Source organism: Desmodus rotundus, chromosome 1, assembly GCF_022682495.2.
Source record: "Desmodus rotundus isolate HL8 chromosome 1, HLdesRot8A.1, whole genome shotgun sequence".
Taxonomy (NCBI): Eukaryota; Metazoa; Chordata; class Mammalia; order Chiroptera; family Phyllostomidae; genus Desmodus; species Desmodus rotundus.
In genome coordinates this window covers 97629626-97653346 of record NC_071387.1, presented here as the reverse complement: position 1 = coordinate 97653346, position 23721 = coordinate 97629626, and the positions used below count along the sequence as shown (strand labels likewise).

Below are 23721 nucleotides of genomic sequence, written 5' to 3'. Positions count from 1 at the left end.
AGGTTATTCACTGATTGAGTGTGTGCTCAGAGCCTTGGACTTCATTGCTTTTCCAAATCTCTCTCTTAAAAAAAAAAAAATCATTTATTTTTACAGAGAGGGGAAGGGAGGGTGAAAGAGAGGGAGAGAAACATTGATGTGTGAGAGAGACATTCACGTGTGAGAGAAACATCAATCTCATGCCCCCAACTGGGGACCTGGCCTGCAACACATGCATGTGCCCTGACTGGGAATTGAACTGGCGACCTCTTGGTTCTCAGGATGACACTCAACTCACTGAGCCACACCAGCCAGGGCTCCAAATCTCTTAATAATGAAGTCTCACTTGTAAAGTTATGGGACTTAAATTTATGCCTTTGATACAGGTTTTTACTTTTAAGTCTTGGTATTGTTCCTAGAAACGATTAATTTTTTTCTTTTTGTAATTTATTTTTATTTTTACAAGTTATGCCATGCTAAAACTTTACAAAATTACTCGTGTGAAGTAGTTTTCTTTAACATTTTATGAGTTAATCAAATGTATACCACAGTTGATTTTGTTGTTTAAATAGGGATTTGTCATGATTTTAGTATCACAAATTTAAGCTGAGACTACACTCAGAAAACAGTTTGAAGAATGGCATTACAGCTCTGGCTGGCGTGGCCTAGTGGGTTGAGCACCAGCCTGCAAACCAAAGGGTCGCTGGTTTGATTCCCAGTCAGGGCACACGCCTGGGTTGCGGGCCAGGTCCCCAGTAGGGGGCGTGTGAGAGGCAACCACACATTGATGTTTCTCTCCCTCTCTTTCTCCCTTACCCTCTCCTTAAAAAAAAAAAGGCATTCCAAAAGACTGGGAGTGAGTAGTAAAAACCAAAAAACCAGGCGGGCTGCTGTACAGCAGCAGCAGTAAACCAGGTGCTTTCACCGGCATAAGTCTTCAGTGCCGCCAAGGTTAAAAACCAGTCCTCCAAAAAAGGTGAAGGGGCCCAGTTGGTTGGAGCATTGTCCCAATCGGGGTGTGTATGGGGTGTTTCTCTCTTACATTGATGTTTCTCTCCCCCAGCCCCTCTAAAATCAGTAAAACATATCCTCGGGTGAGGGTTAAAAAATAAAAAAAGGTGAAGACATTTTGGGGAAACACAGCAATTCCAGGGTATGCTGTGGCTTTTCTTCAGCAACGTAACCTCCAAAGAGAATCCACACGATGCAGCCAGAGAGCCAAAGGCCAACATGAGACCAGGAGCAGCCAAATGCGAGCGCCTCTTTGACCCAGAAAACCTTCACTGTTGCTGTGACCTTGGACTCGTCCGTTCCGTACTGCGTTGATCTTCAGGAAGGCTGCGGTTGTTAGGGCACTGCAGGCGTGTTAGGAATGATCGAACTCTTCCACGGTGGGGTAAATGACAGCTGCGTCTGTGGGCGTCCAGCCTGTGAAAAACACCACCAGCAGCAATGGAAGCAACAGTAGGGCATTGCTGCCTCCCCCGCCATCCATGCATTCTGGGCATCTCAAACCTAGAAATCCAGACGTCTTCAGGTCAGCTCAGCCCAGAAGCCCTGTGTCATGATGCGCCGGGAGCCGCACCCAGTTTCAGTCCAGAAATGATGAGTCTGCAGGTTTCACGTGCTTGTTTTCTTGGTCGCGGTTAGCATGTCAGCCAGGGTCTGGGCCCGTTATCTGTGACTGGTTCTGTTTCAAGACAGTTTGTTCTGGTTTTACAAATGTAATTTTATCATGTGCTTTAGTGTCTTCTGTTCTGCCACTACTTTTATTTCCTCAGGTGCCAGTTCTTCTGTCTGTGTTTGTTGTTGGAGGCAGCGTGGATCTGTGGGGGAAGCCCATGCACTCTGAAGGTAGCCTGCCTGTCTGCGTGTTCCGTGGGAGACCTCAGCCGAGCTGCTCGACCTCTGCTTTCCTTTCCTCGTGTGTAAAATGGAGATAGTAATTGTCACTTTTAGACTTTGTGGGTCGAGAGTCAAAACCTAGGGGAATCCAAGAAAACAACTTTCACAATAGTTTTTGGAGGTGGAGTTCAAACTGTGACCATAGTAATCGCATATAGTATTTTATAACACATTTGGTGTACAAACGACCCACTTGGAAATTCTATGGAAATAATGGATACTATTTTGCTTAATTGAGGTTCAAAATTAGTAGTGTTTCTTGTCATCAAAACTGAGTGCAAATGCCCTGGCTGGTGTGGCTCAGTGGGTTGGGTGTCGTCCTGCAAACCGAAAGGTCACGGGTTTGTTTCCCAGTCAGGGCACATGCCTGGGTTGCTGGTTCAGTCCCTGACTGGGGTGCCTACGAAAGGCAACCAGTTGATGTTTCTCTCCCACTCCCTCCCTCCCCCTCTCTCTAAAATCCATAAGCGTGTCCTCGGGTGAGGATTAAGAAAAAAACTTCTAAAAAAATTGAATGCAAATGCGCATTTGTTAATGCTAGTTAAGTGCATGAAATTCATTCTTGACATTCAATATGGAGGAGACATGCAAATATTTTCCTGAAAGTATTTGCTGATAAACAATACAGTGGAAAAACCATAGTCTTTATATAAATGGTTTATGTTTTTACAAGCTTTGTAAATTTTTTCACCTGAGCTTTTTCATCCTCTGTGTATATTTTTACCACCATCAATGATAACACGTATTGGCAGATCCCACTCCAAGTTCTACTAAATTAGTATTTTCTGAGCTTTGAAAATGTTCTTTTTTTTTAACCCTCACTTAAGGACATTTTTTCATTGCTTTTTTAGAGAGAGGAAGGAGGAGAGAAACATGGATGCAAGAACGAGTACCAACTGACTTCCTTCTGTGCTTGGACTGCGCCTGGACCAGGGATTGAACCCACAACCTAGGCGGGTGCCCTGACTGGGAATCGAACCTGCAAAATTGTGAGATGGCACTCTAACAAACTGAGCCACGCTGGCCAGGGCCTTTGAAGATGTTCTTGCCTATAACTGTTAGTTGTTCTTTGCAGACTGTGCATAGAGGCTAATTCTTCAGCCACTCCCCACTCAGCCTTGAGGCACTGACTCCTCGAAGAAACAACACTGAGCAATTTCACTAATGTCTGTGGCTTCATCAGGAGCCAGGGAAAATGACTGCAGAGCGTTCGCGTCATTTAGAATTGACTATCAAGGTTGCTGCCAGGGTCCTTCATTTTTTTTTAAGTGTGCTGATGCACTTTGATTTATTCCAGCACCCCCTAGAGCAGGGGTGTCAAACTCATTTTCACCGGGGCCACATCAGTCTTGCGGTGGCCTTCAAAGGGCTGAAATAATTTTAGGACTGTATAAATGTAACTAACTACTCCTTAACTGTTAAGGGGTTGAAATTACATTCGGCCTAGAGGGTGTCCTCAAGTTTTAAGACAACTGCTTTCACAAGGCTGATTGCGTTCGTTTTATTTTCTCGGGGCACACTTCTTGCTCCTGCAGTCAAACACAAATAAGTCACAATCAGTAAGTTGCTTCCTTGCTTGGTGTACAAACGACCCACTTGGAAATTTTATTTGTTTGCCTTGTTTTTACTTTTAACTTTCGTGAAGGAATCTGCGTGTTGAGAACAGTGCCAGCCGCGGGCGCTGGGCTGGGGATGCCGACCTGCGGGGGCGTCTACGCGGCCAACAGTCTTCACCATCCAGTCTGAGGACAGAATAGCCCACTTTCCACTGTGCCTTAAAAACGTGATATTCGTAGTTTACTTAAAACTTAAAAAAAATTATTTTAAAAAATCGAGGTAACGTTGCCGACAGCATCGCGGGTGAATCGCAGGGGCATGGCGTTGTTACCGATGCCTGCGCCCTCTGCTGGGCGCTCCCCACCGCAAGCCTGCTTCCCGGGCGTCCTGCGCTTGACCTCCTCGACGCACTGTGCCTCCCCTACTCCCGCCCCTCTGGTAACCACCATTCTGTTCTGTGTCTGAGTTTGTTTTTGTTGTGTTCTAGTCGTTCATTTGTTAGTTTTTGTTATGTATTCCTCATGTGAGTAAAATCCTATGGTTTTTGTCCTGTTCTGTCTGACTTCACTGAGCACGATACCATCTAGGTTTATCTGTGTTGTCACAAATGGTAAGATTTCACTCTTTTTCATGACTGAGTAATATTCCACCGTGTATGTTCACCACAGTGTTATCCGTCTGTCTATTGACGGACACTTGGGTTGCTTCCGTATCTTGGCTATTGCAAACAATGCTGCAGTGAACATAGGGGCACATGTATATTTTCAAATTAGTGTTTTCATGTTCTTCGGATAAATACCCAGAAGAGGAGTTGCTGGATCATATGGTAGTTCTATCCTTAATTTTTTGAGGAACCTCTGTACTGTTTTTCATAGTAGCTGCACCAATTTACAATGTCTCACCAACAATGCAGGGGGATTCCCTTTTCTTTACATCCTCGCCAACACTTGTTATTGTCTTAAAAAATTTTTTTTAATCCTCACCCAAGGACATGCTTAGGGAGAGGGGAAAAAGGGGAGGGAGAGAAAAACATTGATGTGAGAGAGAAACATTGATTGGTTGCCTCTCTCACATGTCGTGACTAGGGACCAAACCTGCAACTTAGGCATGTGCCCTGACTGGGAATCGAACCGTGACCTTTTGGTTTGTGGTACTACACTCCAACCAACTGAGCCACACAAGCCAGGGTGTTGCTTGTCTTTTTGAAATACCCATTCTGCCCTGGCTGTTGTGACTCAGTGGATTGAGCATCAGACAGTGAAGCAAAGGGTCGTCAGTTCGATTCCCAGTCAGAGCGCATGCTTGGGTTGCAGGCTGGGTCCCCGGTGGGGGGAGTGTGAGAGGCAACCACACATATATGTTTCTCTTTTTCCCTTCTCCTCTCTCTAAAATAAAATCTTAAAAAAAATAAAAAGAAATACCCATTCTGACAGGTGTGAGGTGATATCTCATTGTGGTTTTGATTTGCATTTCCCTGATGGTTAGTGATGTTCAGAGTTCGCTTTTCTTGTTTTGACATGTTAAGGGTGCGCTGGTGATAAGCAAAAAGTTAAAATGAATGCGGCGGTGGCCCTTGAAGTGCTGGGTGACGACCCCCCGCTGAGCTGTCCGGGGAGCTGCGCGGCCATGGGCTGGCCTGCTGCCACCTCTGGACTCGGTGCCACAGAGTGAGAGCGGCTGTGGGCAGTGCGGATGGACATGAGCGCAGCTGTGTCTTAATAAGGTGACAGAAACTGAGATTTGAATTTATATTTTCATGTGTCATGTCATTTCTAAAGCAATCTCCCCAGCCATTGAAAAATATATCGACTCTTTTTAGCTCACAGGTTTTTGTGAAAAGGAGCGTGCCAGATTTTGTCTGTGGGCTGTGGTTGGCTAACACCTGGCGCACCTCATCGGGTTGGGAGAGTTTATGTCGCCTGACACACGTGAAGTCCTTACCCCGTCTCTGGACGAATGAACGTTCACGTGTGGTTTCCTTTTTTCCGTGGTATTGTGTTTCCACAGGTACGCGGTGACTCCTGGATGTGTGTTTTTCGTGTCTGACGTTTTCCCTCTGTCTGTGGATGTTGTTTTTCTGTTTATCTCCCTGTGTTGGGGGTGGGCATCAGGATGTGCGTCAGGGCACTTGCTGGGAAGGAGGCCCCGGCTTTCCCGAGTCTGAGGGTCCGGGAGAGGCCCTGTGAGCAGAGTCCTGTACCCGGCCCACCCGGCACAAGCACACGACCTGCTCGGCTCCTCCCCGTTCAGCGCTCCGGGAATCCTGGTGATCATCCCGGCTCTCCTGGCTCCCTTTCCTCACCCAGGAGGGGCGTGTGGCTACCTTCTCAGGTGCCCTCTCCTGGGTGTGTGTTAGGATGTGTTGTCCTTGTCCGTCCACTCAGATATCAGCCGCCTCCCTTCTTTGGGAGATTCCTTCTGGCCAATCCCCTGTCTTGTTTTCTGTGCTGTTCTGACGCATTCCTTTTGCTCACGGCGCCGTATGTTTCCCTTACACGCTTTCCTTTGGTTCTTTTTTTCAGTTTCGATTTCTCTGAGATTTCTTATTTATACGTGGGGGGCACATTTTCCTTTACATCTTTGAGGATAAAGTAGCTGCTTTAAAACCTGTGTTATTTCTAACAACTTAGTCTTGGGAATCTGCCTGCATTGCTTGTCTTTCTTCTTATGTATGGCTCACCTAGTCCTGCCTCTTCACGTGTTTAATAATTCTGGGTTTATTTGGGAATTGTGAATGATGTGCATTGTAGAGAGTGTGGATCCTGTTGTGTTTCTCTGAAGAGTTTTTTTGTTGTTGTTTAAACGGGGTAAACTCCGTGTCTCTGATGCAGGCAGCAGCCAAAACCTCCTTTCAGGCTGTCTGCCCTGCGCTGGGCTGCGAGCAGTGGGCCTGTACACGTGTGGGTCAGGGGTCACTCAGAGATTTTGGGAGAGTTTAGATGCAGAACTTGGAGCTCTCCTGATTTTTTTCTTTCTATGATTTCCTCCCTTTCCAGCCTTTGTGGTCTCCGCTTGTGGGGTCATGGTGTGGGTGGTGTGGCCTGCTGGCTTTAAGTTAGTAAATTGTATCTTTAGCCAGGCGGGAGAGGGACTCTGGCAGACAGAGAGAAGGAAGCTCTCTTGGTAAGGATACTAGAGAAGGGATGGCCCCAGTGGGTATAAAAGAATGTCCCTGTGATAGGCAACATGGGGGCCAAGCGACTGAAATTTGAACACTAGAAGGAAATGTGGTTGTGTCTCTGGTTATTCATAAGGTGCTTCCTGCGCACGAGCTCTGACTCCATCTCCCGCGGGTCCTGGTGCTCCCGACTGCAGAGAGCTGCAGCTCAGGTGTCCGAGCCTCACCCGAGGCGTTTTGAGGCACAGGGCACACACGTGCACACGTGTGTGCACACAGGCACTCACAGATAAACCCAGGCACGGACACACACTGAAATGTGACTTGTTTGGTACTGGAAAGAACACACAGCCAGTAAGTCTGTGAAAAGATGCTTATCTTCATGAGCAACCAAGTGCAAATAAAAACAATAATGAAGTGCTTTTGCTCATCGAATTGGCCAAGATTAAAGACCGATAGTGCACACTGTCGGCGAGGGTCACAGGCATCTCACACTTGTCGTGGGAGTAGAATCTGGTACAATTTTGGGGGCTCGCTTGGTGGTATCTATTGATATGTTTTTATTTTTATTTATGGACTTTTAGAGAGAGGGGAAGGGAGGGAGAAAGAGGGAGAGAAACGTCAGTGTGTGACAGTTACATCGATTGGCTGCCTCTTGCACACCACCGACTGGGGACCTGGCTGCAACCCAGGCTTGTGCCCTCACTGGGAACCGAACTGGTGACCTTTCGGTTCACAGGCTGGCACTCAACCCACTGAGCCACAGCAGCCGGGGTTCTATTGATATTTAAAAATGCTGAGCGTTTGACCACAATTCCACCCCTAGCAAGCACTCATTCTGGTGGTTAAAGACCCATGCCCAGAATTGTACCCTACCTTCATTTAAAATAGTGTAGGTAGCCCCGGCGGGTGTGGCTCAGTCATTTGGGTGTTGTCCCGTGAACTGAAAGTTTGCAGGTTTGATTCCAGATCAGGGGACGTGCCTGGGTTGTGGGCCTGGGTTGCAGGTTGGGTCCTCAGTTAGGGTACATGCAAGAGGGAACTGGTCAATGTTTCCCTTGCACATCGATGTTTCTCTCCCTGTCTGTCTCCCTCCCTTCCCCTCTACCTGGAATCAATAAAATAAAATAAAATAAAATAAAATAAAATAAAATAAAATAAAATAGCATATATACTCTTGGAACTAATATAATGTTACAGATCAGTTATATCTCAATAAAAATCAAACAGCATATGTAGGCAACAATCCCAATGGCCATTGGTGGGATTGTGAAATCGTAATGTACTCCCATTAAAGGCACGAGGAAGGTGTTGGTGCTGACCTAGAAAAGTGTGGAAAACAGGGAGGAACAGGAAGGAGGCTGGGAAGCTCAGAGCACAGCATGAGTCCATTAAAAATGTGCATTTGAGCTTAGAAGTGTCTGGAGGGACATGTGCCTACCCCTCACCAGGGCTACCTCTGGGTGAGATAAAAGGAGACCCCCATCTTTTATTTCCTCCCGTCTTGTTTGTTTTCTTTAACCGCGACCACATTATTTTATGTTTAACCCCCTCTCCAGCCCCCAAGCCTCCCAGATTGCCTTAGCTGGAGAGCAGTCTGGCCTCTGGTCTCAGTAAAGCCTGGAAGGGGATGAGGCCCATAGCCCTTTGCCGGGGCAAGGTCCTGGCCTCCCCGGACCGATGTAGTGTGTCTCAGCGGTGCTCCTTGGGAGGCTACAACAGACCTCATCCGCCAGCCAGCGGACGAGTCTCCCAAGTCCATGTCTGGCAACCTTCAGTATCACGCACGGGGAATGAAATTGTCCCACCTCATGAGTCCTGGGTTGGTGATTAGTGGTGACAGTCACTTGTCAGCCCCGCCGGGGATAGCTGCTGCGCTGTGTGCTCGTGGTTTTGGATGTGGGCGGCCTGTGTCAGCCTGCGTGCGCGGCGCGCGTCACCGTCACCGCTTGGTGCACTTATCTCCTGAATCAGGCTGAGGGGCTTTGCCACGAACACACGGACTGTCCTTGCCATGGGGCCCAGCCGATGCGTCTGCGGAGGTGAGTCTGCGATTGGAGCTTCCTAACCTCTCAAGTCAGCGTGAACTTCAGAGGCAGAGGGGCAGGCAACCTGCCTTCCCTGGGCCCCAGGGTGAACCTTGGCAATGGGCTGTCTGGGAGCACCGCCCTGGTTTTACCTCCTCTGGGGTCCTTGCTTGGGTGTCTCCCAGAGACAGCAGGTTGGCAGCGCCGACCATAGGATGACAGACGGGCATTTTCAGGCCTGTGGGGGTCGTGAGTGCCGCTGGGCGGAGGGAAGGGCGCTGCGTTTGTCAGGCAGAGTTTCTGATTATGGAAGAGGCTTTGCTCCCTGGAGATCTGAGCTGACCTTTGCAGGGGAGGTGGGGGGAGAGTGAGTGAGAGTGAGTGTTCTACTGCCAGATGGTCTCAGTTGTGACAGCTGTGGGTGGAGATGAGGTCCAGGCCCTGGGGTTGGTAGTTTCTCCAAATCCCCATGCTTTGGGGGGCCTTAGGGCCGAAGAGGAACTGGGAGTCCAGGGATATCCCCCATTGGAGCTGTGGGTGGGGCAGTCAGCCAGGGCGAGATTCCAGAAGGAGGGTCAATTCAGCTAAGCAGAGGACAGGGAGGAGAGGGTTCTTGCGCAAGTAATGTCCCGGAGCACCCGCCCCGGAGCCCAAAGCAGTGATGCCAAGCAGAAGCAAGGGCAGCTTCTGCAGGAGTTTCTTAAACAGTTAAGAACGGGTGCAGGGCACAGCATAAAGCAGCTTCTCGGCCTGGAAGAACCTGATGTGGGGAGGCTCCAGGGGGCAGTGGGGGCTCCCGGAGAGGGGTGCAGGCAGAGGAGGGGTCGTATGTCTCCCCGTTTAACCTCCAAGCTCCCCAAAGAGAAATGTGTCAATACCCATATTCTAGCCCTCACCCCTAGCTACCGCCTGCCTCCCTGCTCCTGTTGTGTCTGGCTGGGGAGGAGGAGTGGGGTGCTCAGGGAGGGCTTCATGAAAGAAGAGGCATGTTATGGGGAAGGAAGCCAGGCAGAGGGGATGGTGTGAGAGAAGGCCAGGAGGTAACCTCGGGAAGCTCAGGGCCATAGAGCAGACCAGTAGGGACCCACATAGGCTCCCCGGGCTCCCCTCTACCTCTCCGTGCTCCTATGACTTCTATCCTCAACCCTCTCCCCGCTCCAGGCCCTTCCTCTGTCTGTGCCCTTGTGCACCTGAGACCCCTCTGGGTCCAGCCCTTACCTCTCCCATAGCTCCTGCCGGGCGTCCATGTTTCCCAGGCACGTGCCTCCCAGACGGAGCTGCCCTTCTGCTCACCGTCCTCTTGCTCCAGCCTTCGCTGCCCCCTCACTGGACTCACACCAGCTGCCTCGACCTCTCCTGCTCCCTGCCCTGTGCAGCCGCTTGCGCCCCCATAGGAAGCAGTGTCCTCGAGCCCTTTCTGCCCGAGAGCACCTGCAGTTCCTACCTGCGCCGGGCGCACGCGCTAGGGCGGCCCGCACGGGCCGGGGCGGCCCAAATGGGGAATTGGCTTCTGCTCCCATTTCCGACTCCATTTCCTAGCACAGGCCCCATGTCCCCCAAGTTCCAGCTGTTTCTGGGGAGGCGGGAACTGGCCTTATTCCTCCTGCCCAGCCGAGAGAAGACAGAAGATAAGTGGTCATTTAATTAGCGACTTCTATCTCATCCACCTGTGCGTCTGCCAGCCTCGGTTGGGCGGGGAGAGTAACAGGGGTGTCGCTCCCTTCCCATGGAAGAATATAAAACAGACTCTGTAAAAGGGGGCAGTACCTGGTGCGAAGCTGACTTGGAGGCTGCGCTGTGAGGCACCAAGGGCCCCAGCCAGCCCCCACGGCAGGCCTGCCTGCTGTGGCCCGGTGTCCCACCTGGCATCAGGTGCATGCTCAGGGCATGAGGGCCAGGGAGGCGAGGGGCAGCGTCTATCTGGAGACACGCTCCTGGTCTGGCAGTGTCTGTGGGTCCTGAGGCAGGGATCCAGCACGACTTTGGGATGGTCCAGGAAACCACAGCAGGCGGACTGACCTTGACCGTGAGGCTATGGAGGAGATCAGGTTCTGGGAAGTGGCCAGAATGGTTGTGGACTGATGGCCGTATCCATTGGCCAGATGGGGGAGGGGCAGTGCTGGATAGTGACATCAGCCAGGCTCCCCAGATGACTGGAGGTGTTAGAGGCAACTCTGTCCCAAGGGAGCAGACACCGGCTTCTCTGGCGGCTCTCACAGCCATGCTGAGACTCGGTATTGTCCAAGCTGTGATTAGGCCTCCCTGGTGTCACTCCAGTACCTCTTACAGGACCAGGGAGTATGCAGGTGGGGCTTTCTGCACCCAGCCCCATGCCCGTTGTCAAGGAGAGGGGCGGCCCTGCCTCAGTAATGCTCCTCGTCAGGCTGGGGCAGTGGCTGTCCACCTGGGGCCTGCAGCCTGCGGTGCCTGAGCTCCCCCAGGTCCTGGTGCTCACTCTGACCCTGTCCTCACACGCCCTGTCTGCTGTCTGGGGGAGCTGCTGTCTGGCGGCTCCCCCATCTGCATCTGGTAACTGCTGCTGGAGGGCCGGGCGCTCCAGGCCTGGTTGGTGCTGCACCGGGTGACGCTTCATTCTAGGGAAGGGTGAGGGCTTCTTGGTCTTGGCAGGGGTCTGTGCTGAGGGTGCAGAGACAGTGTGCGGGGACATGGGGCGGTGTGGGGGTGGTGTCTGCTGCCTGGTGAGTGTGTGCTGAGGACTGTGTGTATGTCTGCTTTTTTGCTTCCTTATCTCCCATCAGGCTTGCATAACTAGGTGGACCCTGCTTCCTGCTTAGGAGCTATCAGTGTACCATCTGGAGCTGCAAATCGGGTGATAGGGCATCAGCAGCTTCCCTGCAGCACCCAGGCACTTCCTAACACCCAGTCTTGTCTCCAGCTAACCTCTGGTTCCTGCAGGGTCCTGGGGCTTGGGCTAGCACCTCTGAACGGGGGTGTGCCAGACACAGCCTAGGAAGCGCCTTCTGTTGCACGGACACCCGCCGCCATCTTCCTACGCCTTCCTGCAGCAGAACCCTGGGATAGGTCTTTACTGAAGGAGACAGAAGGGAGAGAGGCTGTGTTAGAGGTCAGCTGTGTGACCCTTGGCAAGGCACTTCCCCTTCTTGGGAGTCAGCTCCCTGGTCGGTGAACAGGGACAGGCTTCCTACCTCACAAGTCTTGCAGGAATCCCAGTGGAAAATGCATGTTACTGTCAGCACAGGGTGTGAAGCCAGAGTTCAGGATGGGGCCTGGGCCCGGGGACAGGGGTCTGGGTTGGCAGATGACACCGGTCCCGGAGAGGAGCCTGCTGGGCAGACACAGATGTGTAGCCGATTCAGGACCCACGAGGAGGTCTGAGCGTGAGGGCACCCCCTTGCGTGCTGTAGCCGTGAGTCTTTGTCAGGCCAACTGGCCCGTCCGAGCCTCGGCTGCTTGTCAGTGCAGCTTGGACGGGGTGCCCAGCTTCTTTCACGGGACACGGTGAGTGTGTAGGTGGTGGCTCATTCAGAGCACTCTGTTGGGGGGCACTCCTCACAGGGAGGATCTCCTGGGGAGCACTTCTTGGGGGGTGCTCCTCACACATTGCCCCTCAGCCCCACCCCTTGCAGGCTGGACCTTGAGGAGTGAGGCCCTGGCGAGAGGGATGAGCACCTGGCTCCTGGTCGGCACCTGGCTCGGCTTGGGAGTCCCGGTGCCCGGGGAAGGAGGAGGTGAGGGCACTCGTCACTGGGTGATGTGGGGGGGCAGGACTGCGGGGCAGGGCTGTCCTCTGTCAAACCCCGCGGGGGAGGGTTTGGCCCAAACTGTGCTGGGACCTGTCCTCCAAGGACCAGCCTGGACCCCAGTCCCACCCAGGTGCTGTGGGCCACACAGAGCCCGTCGCTTTCGAGGCCTCCCAGCCTGGCCCTCGGTAAGCTCTCCTGGTATTATTCTTTGGGGTCTACCCTGTTAGGGTGCCAGTTTCCAGGTCCTCCCCCTCCCCCAGCCCTGCCCTGACACAGCCACTGTGGGCTCCCAATGGTTGCTGTTCCCAGGGCTAGGGGCTGGAAGTTTCGCCTGCCTCACCAACAACATCCTCAGGATTGACTGCCACTGGTCTGCCCCGGAGCTGGGCCGGGGCCCCAGCCCCTGGCTCCTCTTCACCAGGTGAGGCTGGAGGGCCAGGCCCACCTGGGCAGAGGGCAGGGGTAAGGATAGGGCCCCTGCGAGAGCAGCAGCAGGGGCCGGGCTGGTGCAGCAGCTTCTTGGCGCTGACACATAACCCTTGCCAGCAACCACAAGCCGGGCAGCGAGCACAGGTGTGTCTTCCGGGCCAGTGTGTGCACCCTGGTGCTGCCACCCGAGGAGGTTCTTGTGCCTTCTGACAACTTTACCATCACTTTGCACCGTCACATCTCTGGGAAGGAGCAGGTCAGCCTGGTGGACCCCCAGTACCTGCCCCGGAGACACGGTGAGGCCTGGGGTGGGGCACCTCGGGGGAAACACCCTGGCTGCCTGTGTGTTCGGGGCAGGGCCCTGGAGCCTGTGATGCCCATGCTTGGTGCGAGCCCTGGCCCCTGCCAGGACAGACCCAGGGCTGGGATCGGGCTGGGTCCGGGGTGGGTCCGGGGTGGGGGTGGGGGGCAGCCCACTGGCTGCTGGCAGGATTGGGTTTTAAGGGATGGTGAAGACACAGGGCTTCGAGGTGGGGCCCTGCAGCTTGAGTCACTTGAACTGCACTTCAGTCACAGCGGGAAGGAGCCCCATGAGACTCGGGGAAGAGCCTCCAACAGCAGCTTCTGAAGGAAAGGGGAGGCAAGCTTTGAGAGCTGCCTTGTGCGCTGCAGGGGCAGGAAGGAGTCATTGCTGTCCTGTCTCGCCTGGGGCTTCTCTGGACCAGCCTCCCAGTGAGGCCCCTGGCCTGAGAGGGCCTTGACCTGGCCTCCCGGGAGTCTGTCAGAGCCCCAGCCCTGGGCACACCGACAGACACACTTTCACGTGGCCTCATTCTGTTTCAGTGAAGCTGGACCCTCCCTCTGACTTGCAGAGCAACGTCAGCTCTGGCTCCTGTGTCCTGACCTGGAGTGTCAGCCCTGCCTTGGAGCCGCTGGCCTCGCTGTTCAGCTATGAGCTGGCCTTTAAGAGGCAGGAAGAGGCTTGGGAGGTAACACTTGGGCTGGCTGCCGTGGCGCCTCTCTGCCTCCTGGGAGCAGCGGCACAGGGCCGTTCCTCACTCCACATGGGGAGATGCTGACTCGGAATTAGGAGAAGGGGAGGTGACCAGAGCCAAGAGTATGTGTGTGCAAGCATTCACATGTGTTTGATGTGTGCATGCACAGGTACGTCTGTGTGAGTGTGACTGTGTGCGCGAGTGTGTGTTTACACATGTGAGTGCTCATAGGGTGTGCCTATGTGTGTGAGCATGGTGAGCATACATGCGTGTCTCTGTGTGTGAGTGTGCATGCAGGTAGATGAGTGTAAGCGTGTGTCCTTGGATATGCACGTGTGTACATGTGAAAACGTGCCCTTGTGGATATGGCTGTGTGAGTGTGAGTGTGCTGAGTGTGCCTCTGTGTGCGTGTGTACACTCTGAAGTGCTGACGGACCCTGCCTCCCTCTCAGCGACGGCTAATTGTCTCCACCCTGGCAGCGGGCCCGGCACAAGGATCGCATCGTCGGGGTGACCTTGCTCACCCTCGAAGCCGTGGAACTGGACCCTGGCTGCGTCTATGAGGCGAGGCTGCGCGTCCAGATGGCTGCCCTGGAGGGCACCATGGCCGAGGAGGAACACTACGAGGGCCCCTGGAGCGAGTGGAGCCCGCCTGTGTTCTTCGCCTCCCCTCAACGGCAAGGTGGGCGCTCGAGGCTGCTGCCCTGGGAGTCTGGTTAGGCCTCCCTACTCTGTTGCTTGCACCCCCTGCCCCACCCGTTTACTTCCTGAGACCCACCCCAGAGGCAGTTATGCGCCAGTGGACCACTCTGCCCTGGAGGGCCGAGGTGTGTGAGGAGGAAGCAGACACCTGCCAAGCTTGAGCTTCCCAGGAACCTGAGCCGGTGGTTGTGACTGGAGCCGGCGTAGCCCAGGGCTGCACAGCAAGGCCTCAGGGAGGGCTGGCCGACCCCTGTGCACAGCGGTGCTGGAAGGTCCGCTCCCCCTGACGGCCTTGCAGATGCTGAGAGGGGACTTGGGGCTTTGTGAGCCACCGAAGGTGCTTCAGCAGGCATGCCACAAACCTCCAAGGCCCACGACAAACCTTCCACACAGCCCCAGGGCACTCACGGGGGAGTCTCTGCCATGTGGGTGTGGTGGAACACCCTGGTTCAGAGGCCACGCACAGCTCTAGGCCCTTCCTGCCCACAGGTTCCCTGATCGCACCTGTGGGGCAGCCCAACAGCACCCTCGTCGCCGTGTCCATCTTTCTCCTGTTGACCAGCCTGACCTACATCCTGTTCAAGCTGTCACCTAGGTTGGTAACCGAAGGGTGTGCGTGTGGCTGTGTGCGTGTTTGTGAGTGTGTGGCTGTGTGTTGCTGTGTCAGTGTGGTGAGCGGGGTGCTGAGGGCCAGACCCGCACCACTCCCCCTGTGCTCACCGCCCCCCACCCGCCGTCAGGTCCTGGATGGGGGTGGTTTTCAAGCCTCTGCCTTGGACCAGTGCAGTTTCCAAGTTACCTGGTCTGGGGGGCAGTGTGACACAAAAGAACTGAGGAGGGACCCAAAGTCATGGGAACCAAGTTGCCTGGAGCTCTCATCCTCGGCCTTCAGAGGTGCTGGGTGGTTTGCTCACTTGTTAACGCATCTGATGAAAACAGTTTCGGGTATCGGGGGCACACAGGACCCAGCTCTCGGCTCCAGTGGATGCCTCAGAGAAGCCGATGCTCACAGGGGCCCTTCTGAAACAGGCCATCACACGTGCCAGGTTATGAGAAGGGTACAGGGCCTCATCAAGGACAGGACCCAAGGACACTGGCCAGGTGTGGACACGTAGCAGAGAGGATGAGGAGGTCAGACAAAGAGCGAAGAGAGCAATGGGGCGGCTTAGTGGTGAGGCAGAGGGTGATGGGCGGGGCTGATGGGCGGGGCCAATAAGCTAGAGGAGGGTGCAGGCTTGTCCTTGGAGCAAAGGAAAGAGCCTGAATTGTGTTAAATGGTGTGTGATGTGATATGGTTTGTATTTTGAAATGGGTTGTTGAGGTACAGAGGGCTGGAAGGATCTGCTGAGAGGCCAGGGGTGGTGTCCAGAGAGAGGCAGTTTGGCTGGAGCCGGTGAAAGAAGTAAAGATAGAGCAAAGTGGAGGGAATTTTTCAGGGTCTTAGGAAGGGAAACAGCGGGGATGCGTGGGCAGAGGAGACTCCTCTGATTGGTGACTCCTGCCGTCACCCCTGAGGTGGGGAACTGGCTGCTCCAGGCCCCAGGGGAGATCGGGAAAGTCAGCTTGGGCCTGTTGGGTTGGAGCCCTGTGCCACGTCCCCGGGGAGGACCGGTGGGCCCCACGCAGGTAGATCTGGTGCTCAGGGGGCAGTCCGGTGGGAAAGGGAGTTGCCACCTGCCTGCAAATCACAGCTGGGGCTGCTGGAGGTGCTGGCTCCCTCTGTGAGCTGAGATCTCGGCTGGTTCTCCGCCCCTGATCTCACCATCCCAGCTCACCCTGCAAAGGACACATGTGGTGTCAGTCAGTTCCATGGGGTCATTAGCCAGGGAGGCCACAGTCTGCCAGGCGTCGGGTCTTCCCCTGAGAGCAGGTGTGGCCCTGGTGAGGGGAGAGCATGGCAGCAGCACGGATGAGGCAGAGCTGGTCACCTGCTGGTTGGGAGGGAGCTGAGTTCCCCACAGGGACCTCACGCTTCCCGGAGCCGGGCCTCTGCAGGAGCATCTAGGGGGAGCCTCTGACTGTCCTTTCGGTGCTCAGGGTGAAGAGGACCTTTCACCAGAACGTGCCCTCTCCAGTGGCATTCTTCCAGCCTCTCTACAGCGTGCACAGCGGGAACTTCCAGGTGTGTGTGCTGGCCGCTCTGGGGGGCTGGGGGCAGGGCAGGGGCTGCCCAGATATCTGGCCTGCGCAGGATGTGGGCTCTGGGCGAGGGCTGGGGTGAGCTTGGGGGCCTTTCTCAGTGCTTTGAGCTTTTTTGGTATATATGGTGGGTTTAAATCTACACAGCGAGCCTCAGATGGGCCAGAAAACCCACTTTGTGTTCTGTTGTTCGTTTCCTTTTGTTCTTGTATCTCTAATTCCATTGTTGGTAGGAAAAAAATGTAAACTTTCTTATGACATTATCTGTCTCTTCCGGTTTGCAGCAGCCCCTTTGAGGTAAATGGTCAGTTCAGGGAGCAAATGGCGGGGCTGTCTGTACCTGCCTCGGCTCATCCTTCTTTCCTCTCCGAGGCTGTCTTGTCTGAGGGCTGCGGGGAGGGTCTCTAGTGCTTGAGCTGTCCTTGGGGCCCTCACGGCCCCTGGTCTGCTGCTCTGGTGGCCATTGTGGAGTGCTTGGCTCTTCTTGGTCGCCCTGGGTAGCACCCTGCTCTCTTGTCCAGTGAGTAGACTCCACGTTTCCCCCGTGGTGGAACTCTGGCGGGCCCCACAGGGAAAGGCGAGCTGAGAACAACCCGAGGGCTGTGGCAGGTCCTCTGCGCACAGTTCCCCTCCTTGCTGGCCCGGTAGCTGTTGCTCCCCCGGCGGGAGGACAGGTCAGGGAGGAGGCGCTCCCATGGGTGGTCTCTGGTTTCCACCCTCTCAGGCCCCTCTCTCTGGGCAGGGGACAGGGAGGGAGTCAGTGTTCCCTGGGGTCCACAGACGGGCCCTGCCCAGTGCCTCCGCTCCTGATGTTGCAAGGCTCCCTCCACCCAGCCCTCTGCCCTCTCAGCAGGGGACCTAGTTTTCAAGATTGTTGTCCAAAAGTATCATTTGAAGCTTAAAGCTGAGCACTCTGTCCTTGGTGGAGTCCACCTCTTTTCCCAAGGCAGTGGATGTGACAAGAGCCCTGAGGCAGTCGTGACGAAGGCTGAGAGGGACAAAGATTTTGATTGTTGCAAGCCATGTGTGTGCTCTCCGGCTGCTCTCCGAGGGAGCGGCAGTGATGGAGGATGTGGCATGTGTGGTGCATGTGGTAGGGACTCCTGGTCCCACCCGGGGAACAGCTTCCTTCGTGTGGCCCCACAAAGGGTCTAAGTCGGCCTGCCTTGACCTAAAGGCTCCAGCCTGGAAGGCCCCTCCCGTCTTTAGTGTGCGTGCTCGACTGTGAGCGGGTCGGCGAGCTCTGTAGCTGCTGGCAGCACCTGCGGTGGCAGTCCGAGGTTTTCGCCGGTCCTCGGCGCCCGTCCCCATCGGCACCTGTGCAGGCTGCCATAGGCCCCAGGCCCTGTGCTGGGAGTACTGAGGAGCCTGAAGGGACTTGGGGTTTCATGCGGAGGCTGGGCTGGCACATAGGGGGCAAGAGAATGCTCCGGGCACAGGTGTCTGGGCATGGGTATCAGGAGAGCTTCCTGGAAGTGGGGGGCTGCCCCCAGGGTGTGTCCTGAACAGGCCGCCGATCTGCTCCCCGTGCTGTGTTCCAGACCTGGACAGGAACGCACAGAGCTGGCGTGCGGCTGAGCCAGGACCTTGTCGATGCTGCAGCAGGAGCCTCGGAGCCCGGTGTCCGGGAGGCCATTGTGCTGCTCACCTATGACCCGGTGGATCCCTGGCCCTTCGTGGGCCTGGAGGACGAGGGCACTGGTACTGGCCTCCCAGCGGATGTGTTGTCAGCCTCCCTGGAGTGGGGAGGGCAGCCGCCTGCCTACCTGCCGCAAGAGGAATGGGTTGCTGCGAGCCCCAGCAGGCCAGCTTCGCCTCAGTCAGAGGGCGGTAGCGCCGACTACTGTGCCCTGGGCTGTTATGGGGGGTGCCGCCCCTCGCCTTTCCCAGGAATCACACAGAGCTCTGGACCCATCCAGCCCTTGGCCTGTGACCTTCCCTGTGACCCGCAGAGCCTGGATGTCAGGCAAGGAGGCAGCCATGTGGGAGCTGGTCACAATCAGAGGCGAAACCCTGGTGAAGAGGCTGCATAGGGACCTCTGGGGTGTTTTCCACCCTCCTATCCTTGGCAGACAGTGGGCTCAGTCCTGAAAGTTCTAGAGCTCTGACTCGGCCAGCTGCCTCCGGTCCATTTTGGGGAACATGGACTGAAGTCTCTGGAGCTGACCCTCCTGCAGAGAGCTGCTTATGCAGTGGCCAGACTCGCTGTCTGGACAGAGGCAGGGACCCCTTCTCCCTCCTTCCTGCTTAGCGCTGGGGAGGGTCCTCATCGCTCAGCATCCTGCCCACCAGCCGCCCCCACCCCCGACACTTCCCTCCCTGTTTTGACACCAGTCTCTTGTGAGGAGGGGGCTGCTCTCCGCAGCCTGCTCTGCCCTCACCCCCTACAGGGCCTGTCTGGGCCCAGGGGACACGGGCGAGGTGCTGTGACCAGGCTGAGTGTCCTCGTTCTGTGCCTTCCTGAGGCCTCTCTCGTACCGAGACTGAAGGCATTTAGTAGCTGTTCCAAACTGCTGGTGGCTGGGAGGGGCCCAGAGGAGGGTGGGGATATGGGCTGCGGCCATCCCGGGCTTTCTGCGCTCTGGGAATCGCTAAGTGGAGGCTCAGTGGCCGGCTCCTGCCCTTCCTTGCCCTCACCCCATCGTGGGCCCCGTGAGGCTGGGAGCTGTGGCCAAAGCCCAGCTGGAAGTGGCCTCCCGGTAGTGGCCTTGGCCTGTGCATGGCCATGCCTCTGACCGCCACACCTGAGGAGAAGTGGTGGATAGAGCAGAGGATGCCTGCCTCTGTCCCCTAGGCCTGCCGTAGCGAAGTGCCACAGACTAGGTGGCTGAGAACAGCAGAAATTTGTTGTCTCGTGGTTCTGGAAACCCAAGTCTGAAGTGTAGGTGCGGGCAGGCGGTGAAGGCGCCAGGGAAGGCCTGTTTTGGGCTCTCTCCAGCTTCTGGGAGTTTCTGGGCTTGGGACGGCACCGCACCGGTCGCCACAAAGTGTTTTCCTTGTGGGGATGTGTCCAAAGTCCCCCTTTATAGCCGCACAGTCACAGTGGATTGGGGCTGATCCAAAGACTTCATCTTGACTTGGCCATCTAAAAGGACCCTGGCCCCATGCAAGGCCACGCTCACAGGCCCTGGAGACGAGGACTCGAACACGTGAATTTTCTGGGAACACAACTCAGCCTGTGTCGGCGTCTCTGCCTCTGTCAGCAGTCTCCACCCCCACTGGCTCAGACCCTGTGGACCCTCCCAGGGCACCCCCGTCACCCTCACTGCGTGCCTCAGGAAGAAGGCCCTGTTCCCGCTGGCTGCGGGACCTGGGGTGGGTGCTGGGACCATCTGCCAGGTGGGACAGAACCAATGGAGCAGGACATGCCAAAGCTTTGAAAGTAGGGTGCAGTGGAGGCCGGTCTCTCTCTGGGCGCTGGGTGTCTGTCTGTCCCCTGCGGCCTGGGCAGAAAAAAAACCACTCCTAGCTCTAGGCCCCCAAAGGAAAGGACCCCTTCTGGCTCAGGCAGGTACCCCCCACCCCTCTGGGTGCCTGTAGAGCTCCTGAGGTTTTGTGGGGGGCCTCAGTGGAGCCAGATCCTGGTCAGCAGGGGCGAAACAGGACCCCAAATGTATCTTTAGTATCCAGAGAGTGGGAGGGGTGTGGACGGAAGTAAGGTGCAGGCACCCTTAGCTCTAACCAAGTACAAAAATACTATCGTGGATGCACTTCCTGGAGCCGACCCTGGAGTATTTATAACACCGTCTGTGTGCCTCGTGCAGCTTCACGTGGGACCCGGGCCACCCACATGATTAGACAAGTGACCCCCACAGCTGGGACGCCTTTTCTGTGTGGCTGCGGACGGTGTTCATGTGATTCACACAGTTTCTCTGGAGAGCCGCCGACTCCGGGCTGGAACTCGAGTGTGAAGCCGCGCAGAGGCTGTGTGATTGGTTGCAGCCGAGTCCCGCCTGCCCCTTCAGTCCGCGGGACTAACAAGGCTCCGCAGAGTTGCTGTATGTTCCCCTGAGCAGGATGCCTGTACGCAGCTGGGCTCAGCAGACACCAGTTCCCCTCGCTGCGATGACACGCCCTCGGGAACCATGGCCGAGGCCCGCTGCGCGCAGCCGGGGACAGCTCAAAAGATCCCTGAGCCTGATGAGGGCGGTGACTGTGGGACATCTGTGGAGGGTCACGGAGAAGTGGCCTGGGAAGGGGACTGTGACACTGCTTGTGAGTTGAGGAGTTGAGTGGACAGTAGGGCTGTAACGGAAGTGTCCAAAATGCGGCTGGTCAGTCCCCGGGCGGCAGCTGGACCCGGGGGTGGGGGGCGCCTGGAATGCCAGGCTGAGGGCGCAGTGAGGGGAGCAGAATGCCTCGGAATGGTTTCTTTATTCTTTGTTTCTCAATGAGGTAAAATTCACATTATATAAAATCAACTGTTTTTTTTAAATCCTCACCCAAGGATGTCTTTATTGACTTTGGAGAGAGGGAGGGAGGGAGGGAGACACACTGGTCAGCTGCCTCCCGTGTGCGTCTGAAACAGACCGGTAGGTATGTGCCCTGCACGGGAATCAAACCCGCATCCTTTTGGTGTATGGGATGTTGCTCCAAACAATTAAGCCACCCAGCCAGGGCGAAAGCAACTGTTTTGAAGTGTACAATTCACTGACATTTAGTACATGTATAATATTGAAAACTGTCACCTCTATCAGGTTCAAAAAATTTTCATCGCCCCCAAAAGGAGATTGCCTGAGCGAAAAGCAGCCACTCCCTGTCCTGTCCGCCCTCTGACCTCTGACAGTCTCGAATCTACTTTTAGTCCCCATTCTGGATACTTCATATAAGTGGGAACACATAACATGTGACGTTCAGCCTCTTTCTTTTAGTGTATTGTTTTTGAACTTTTCCCACATTGAAGTATTGGCACCTCACTCCTTTTTGTGGCTGAATACGGGGTGGGGCAGAAGTAGGTTTACAGGTGTTCACACAGAGACTAACACAATCATTAGTGAGCAGTCACACGGGAACAAACTCCGTGTTTTGTGCACTCACAGCTGTAGGCCCACTTTTGCCCCTGTAGTAGCCCACTGTAGGGGCACACCACGTGAACAGTGCTGCTATGAACATTCATGAGCAGGTTTCTATTCGAATACCTGTCTTTAGTTCTTTCGTGCATATCCCTAGGACTGGAATTGCTGGAAGGTATGGTAATTGTTTAGTTTCTTGAGGAACCGCCCAACTGTTTTCCACAGTGGCTGGAACATTTCACACATGCATCATTAATGTACTGGGTTCCAGCTTCTCCACACCCTCTTCTTAGTGCCACCCCGCTTTCGGACGGCGCCCGCTCGCACGGTCACCCCGCTTCCGGACAGCGCCCGCTCTCATGGTTATGGAGTGGTACCTCGCTGTGATTTTGATTGCCTTTCCCTGATGGCTAGTGAGCTGTTTTCATGAGCTGTTTGTGTATCTTCTTTGAAGAAAAGTCTGTTCAAGTCCTTCGCCCATGTTAAGAATTGGGTTGTTTCTCCTTTTCTTGCTGAGCTGTAAGAGTTCTTTACATATTCTAGATACTCAACCCTTTTCAGGTAAATGACTTGCAAATATTTTCTATCATCCTTAAGTTATCTTTTTACTTTCTTGATAGCATCCTTTGACCCACAGAAGTTTCAAATTTTGAAAAGTTTTAAAAAGTTCCATTTAATTTTTCTCTTATTGCCTGTGATTTTGGGGTCATACCCAACAAATCATTGCCAAATCCAGTCCCAGTAAAGACGTGAAAAGATGCTCAGTGGAAATAAAAACCACAGCGAGACACCCCCGCAGCCCCATTGGAATGGCCGTCATCACGAAGGAGGCAGCGAATCAGGTTTGGTGACGACGCGGAGACACCGGAACTCTAATGCACCGGCGCTGAGAGTGGGAAGCTACAGCGGCGGCGGCAAGTCTCCCCTAGAGCTGGCCCTGCAGTCGCTCCCACGTGACGGGAGGGGGCCCTCGCCTTGCAGAGGGCGAAGTGGCCTCCTGTTCACACGGACCCTGCGGACCCTAAGCTTTCACCTGCACCCAGCAAGCTCTCCACAGCCAAGGGTCCGCCTCACCTGTGCCGTGTGTACCTCCTTCTGTCCCCTCGTTCCCCATTCAACGCACTCCCCGACCGCTCTCAAGAAAATGACCATTTCTGTAATTTTTATTTTTCCATAATGTCATACGAGTGGGGTCCTAGGTACAGTGTGTAGTCCATTCACAGTGACTTCTTCACTTAGTAATAGGCACGTGCGTTTCATGTATGGCTTTGCACGGCTTAATAGGTTGTTCCTTTAAAAAAATTTTTAATCCTCACCTGAGGATATGTTTTTTATTGATTTTAGAGAGAGAGAGGAAGGGAAAGAGAGAAACACTGATCAGTTGCCTCTTGTACATGCCCTGACTGGGGATTGAACTTGCAACCTAGGTATGTGCCCTGACTGGGAATCGAACCCCTGAACTTTGGGTGTAGGGGATGATGCTTCAACCAACTGAGCCACCCGGCCAGGGCCATTCCTTTTTTAAAAAAATAGAATAGTATTCCATTGAACACTTGGTTATTTATTCACTTGCTGAAGGATATCCTGATCTTTGAAGTATTTCACTATTGTGGAGAGAGATGCGATACATAATTGCATGGTGGTTTTTTCTTGGACACAAGTTTTCAGGACAGTTGTCCAAATACCTAGGTATGCAGTTGTTGGCTTATGACGAGACCATGTTCAGCTTTGGAAAAATCTGGCGCACTGTGTTCCCGAGTGGCTCTACTGTTATGCGTTCCACCAGCAGCGAATGAAAGCTCCTGTTGCTATTGTTTCTCCTCCTTCTTCTACAATGTAGCCACTTTAATAGACATGCACCGCTATTTCATTTTTGTTTGAGTTGGCTTTTTCCTTATGACAAGCATTATCATGACAAGATGTTGAGCATTATTTTGGATGTTTATTTGTCATTTGTATATTTTATTTGGTGAGGTGTCTGTTCAGATCTATACCCATTTTTAATTGGGTTGTTTGTCCTGTGAAGTTTTTTTTTTTTTCTTTTATTGATTCTAGAGAGAGGGGAAGAGGGGAGAAAAAGAGGGAAAGAACCATTGAAGTGACTGAGCCCCCAACCCCAGGCATGACGATGCC

General features: G+C 54.3%; 1 protein-coding gene across 2 annotated transcripts; it reads left to right on the top strand.

Moving 5' to 3' along the window:
- Window positions 1-8489: 8489 nt before the first annotated feature.
- Window positions 8490-20992, top strand: IL9R (interleukin 9 receptor). Of its 2 annotated transcripts, none has more exons than XM_045189887.2 (9): window positions 8490-8601; window positions 12180-12296; window positions 12621-12732; window positions 12858-13036; window positions 13584-13729; window positions 14216-14417; window positions 14927-15032; window positions 16475-16559; window positions 18118-20992. In XM_045189887.2, the coding sequence occupies exons 1-9, from the start codon at window positions 8574-8576 to the stop codon at window positions 18607-18609; spliced, it is 1467 nt and encodes a 488-aa protein (XP_045045822.2). In that variant the 5' UTR covers window positions 8490-8573; the 3' UTR covers window positions 18610-20992. The 2 variants fall into 2 exon arrangements, with proteins under 2 accessions (XP_045045822.2, XP_024409231.2); XM_024553463.3 differs by having other exon boundaries at window positions 8563-8601; window positions 12195-12296.
- Window positions 20993-23721: the final 2729 nt, after the last annotated feature.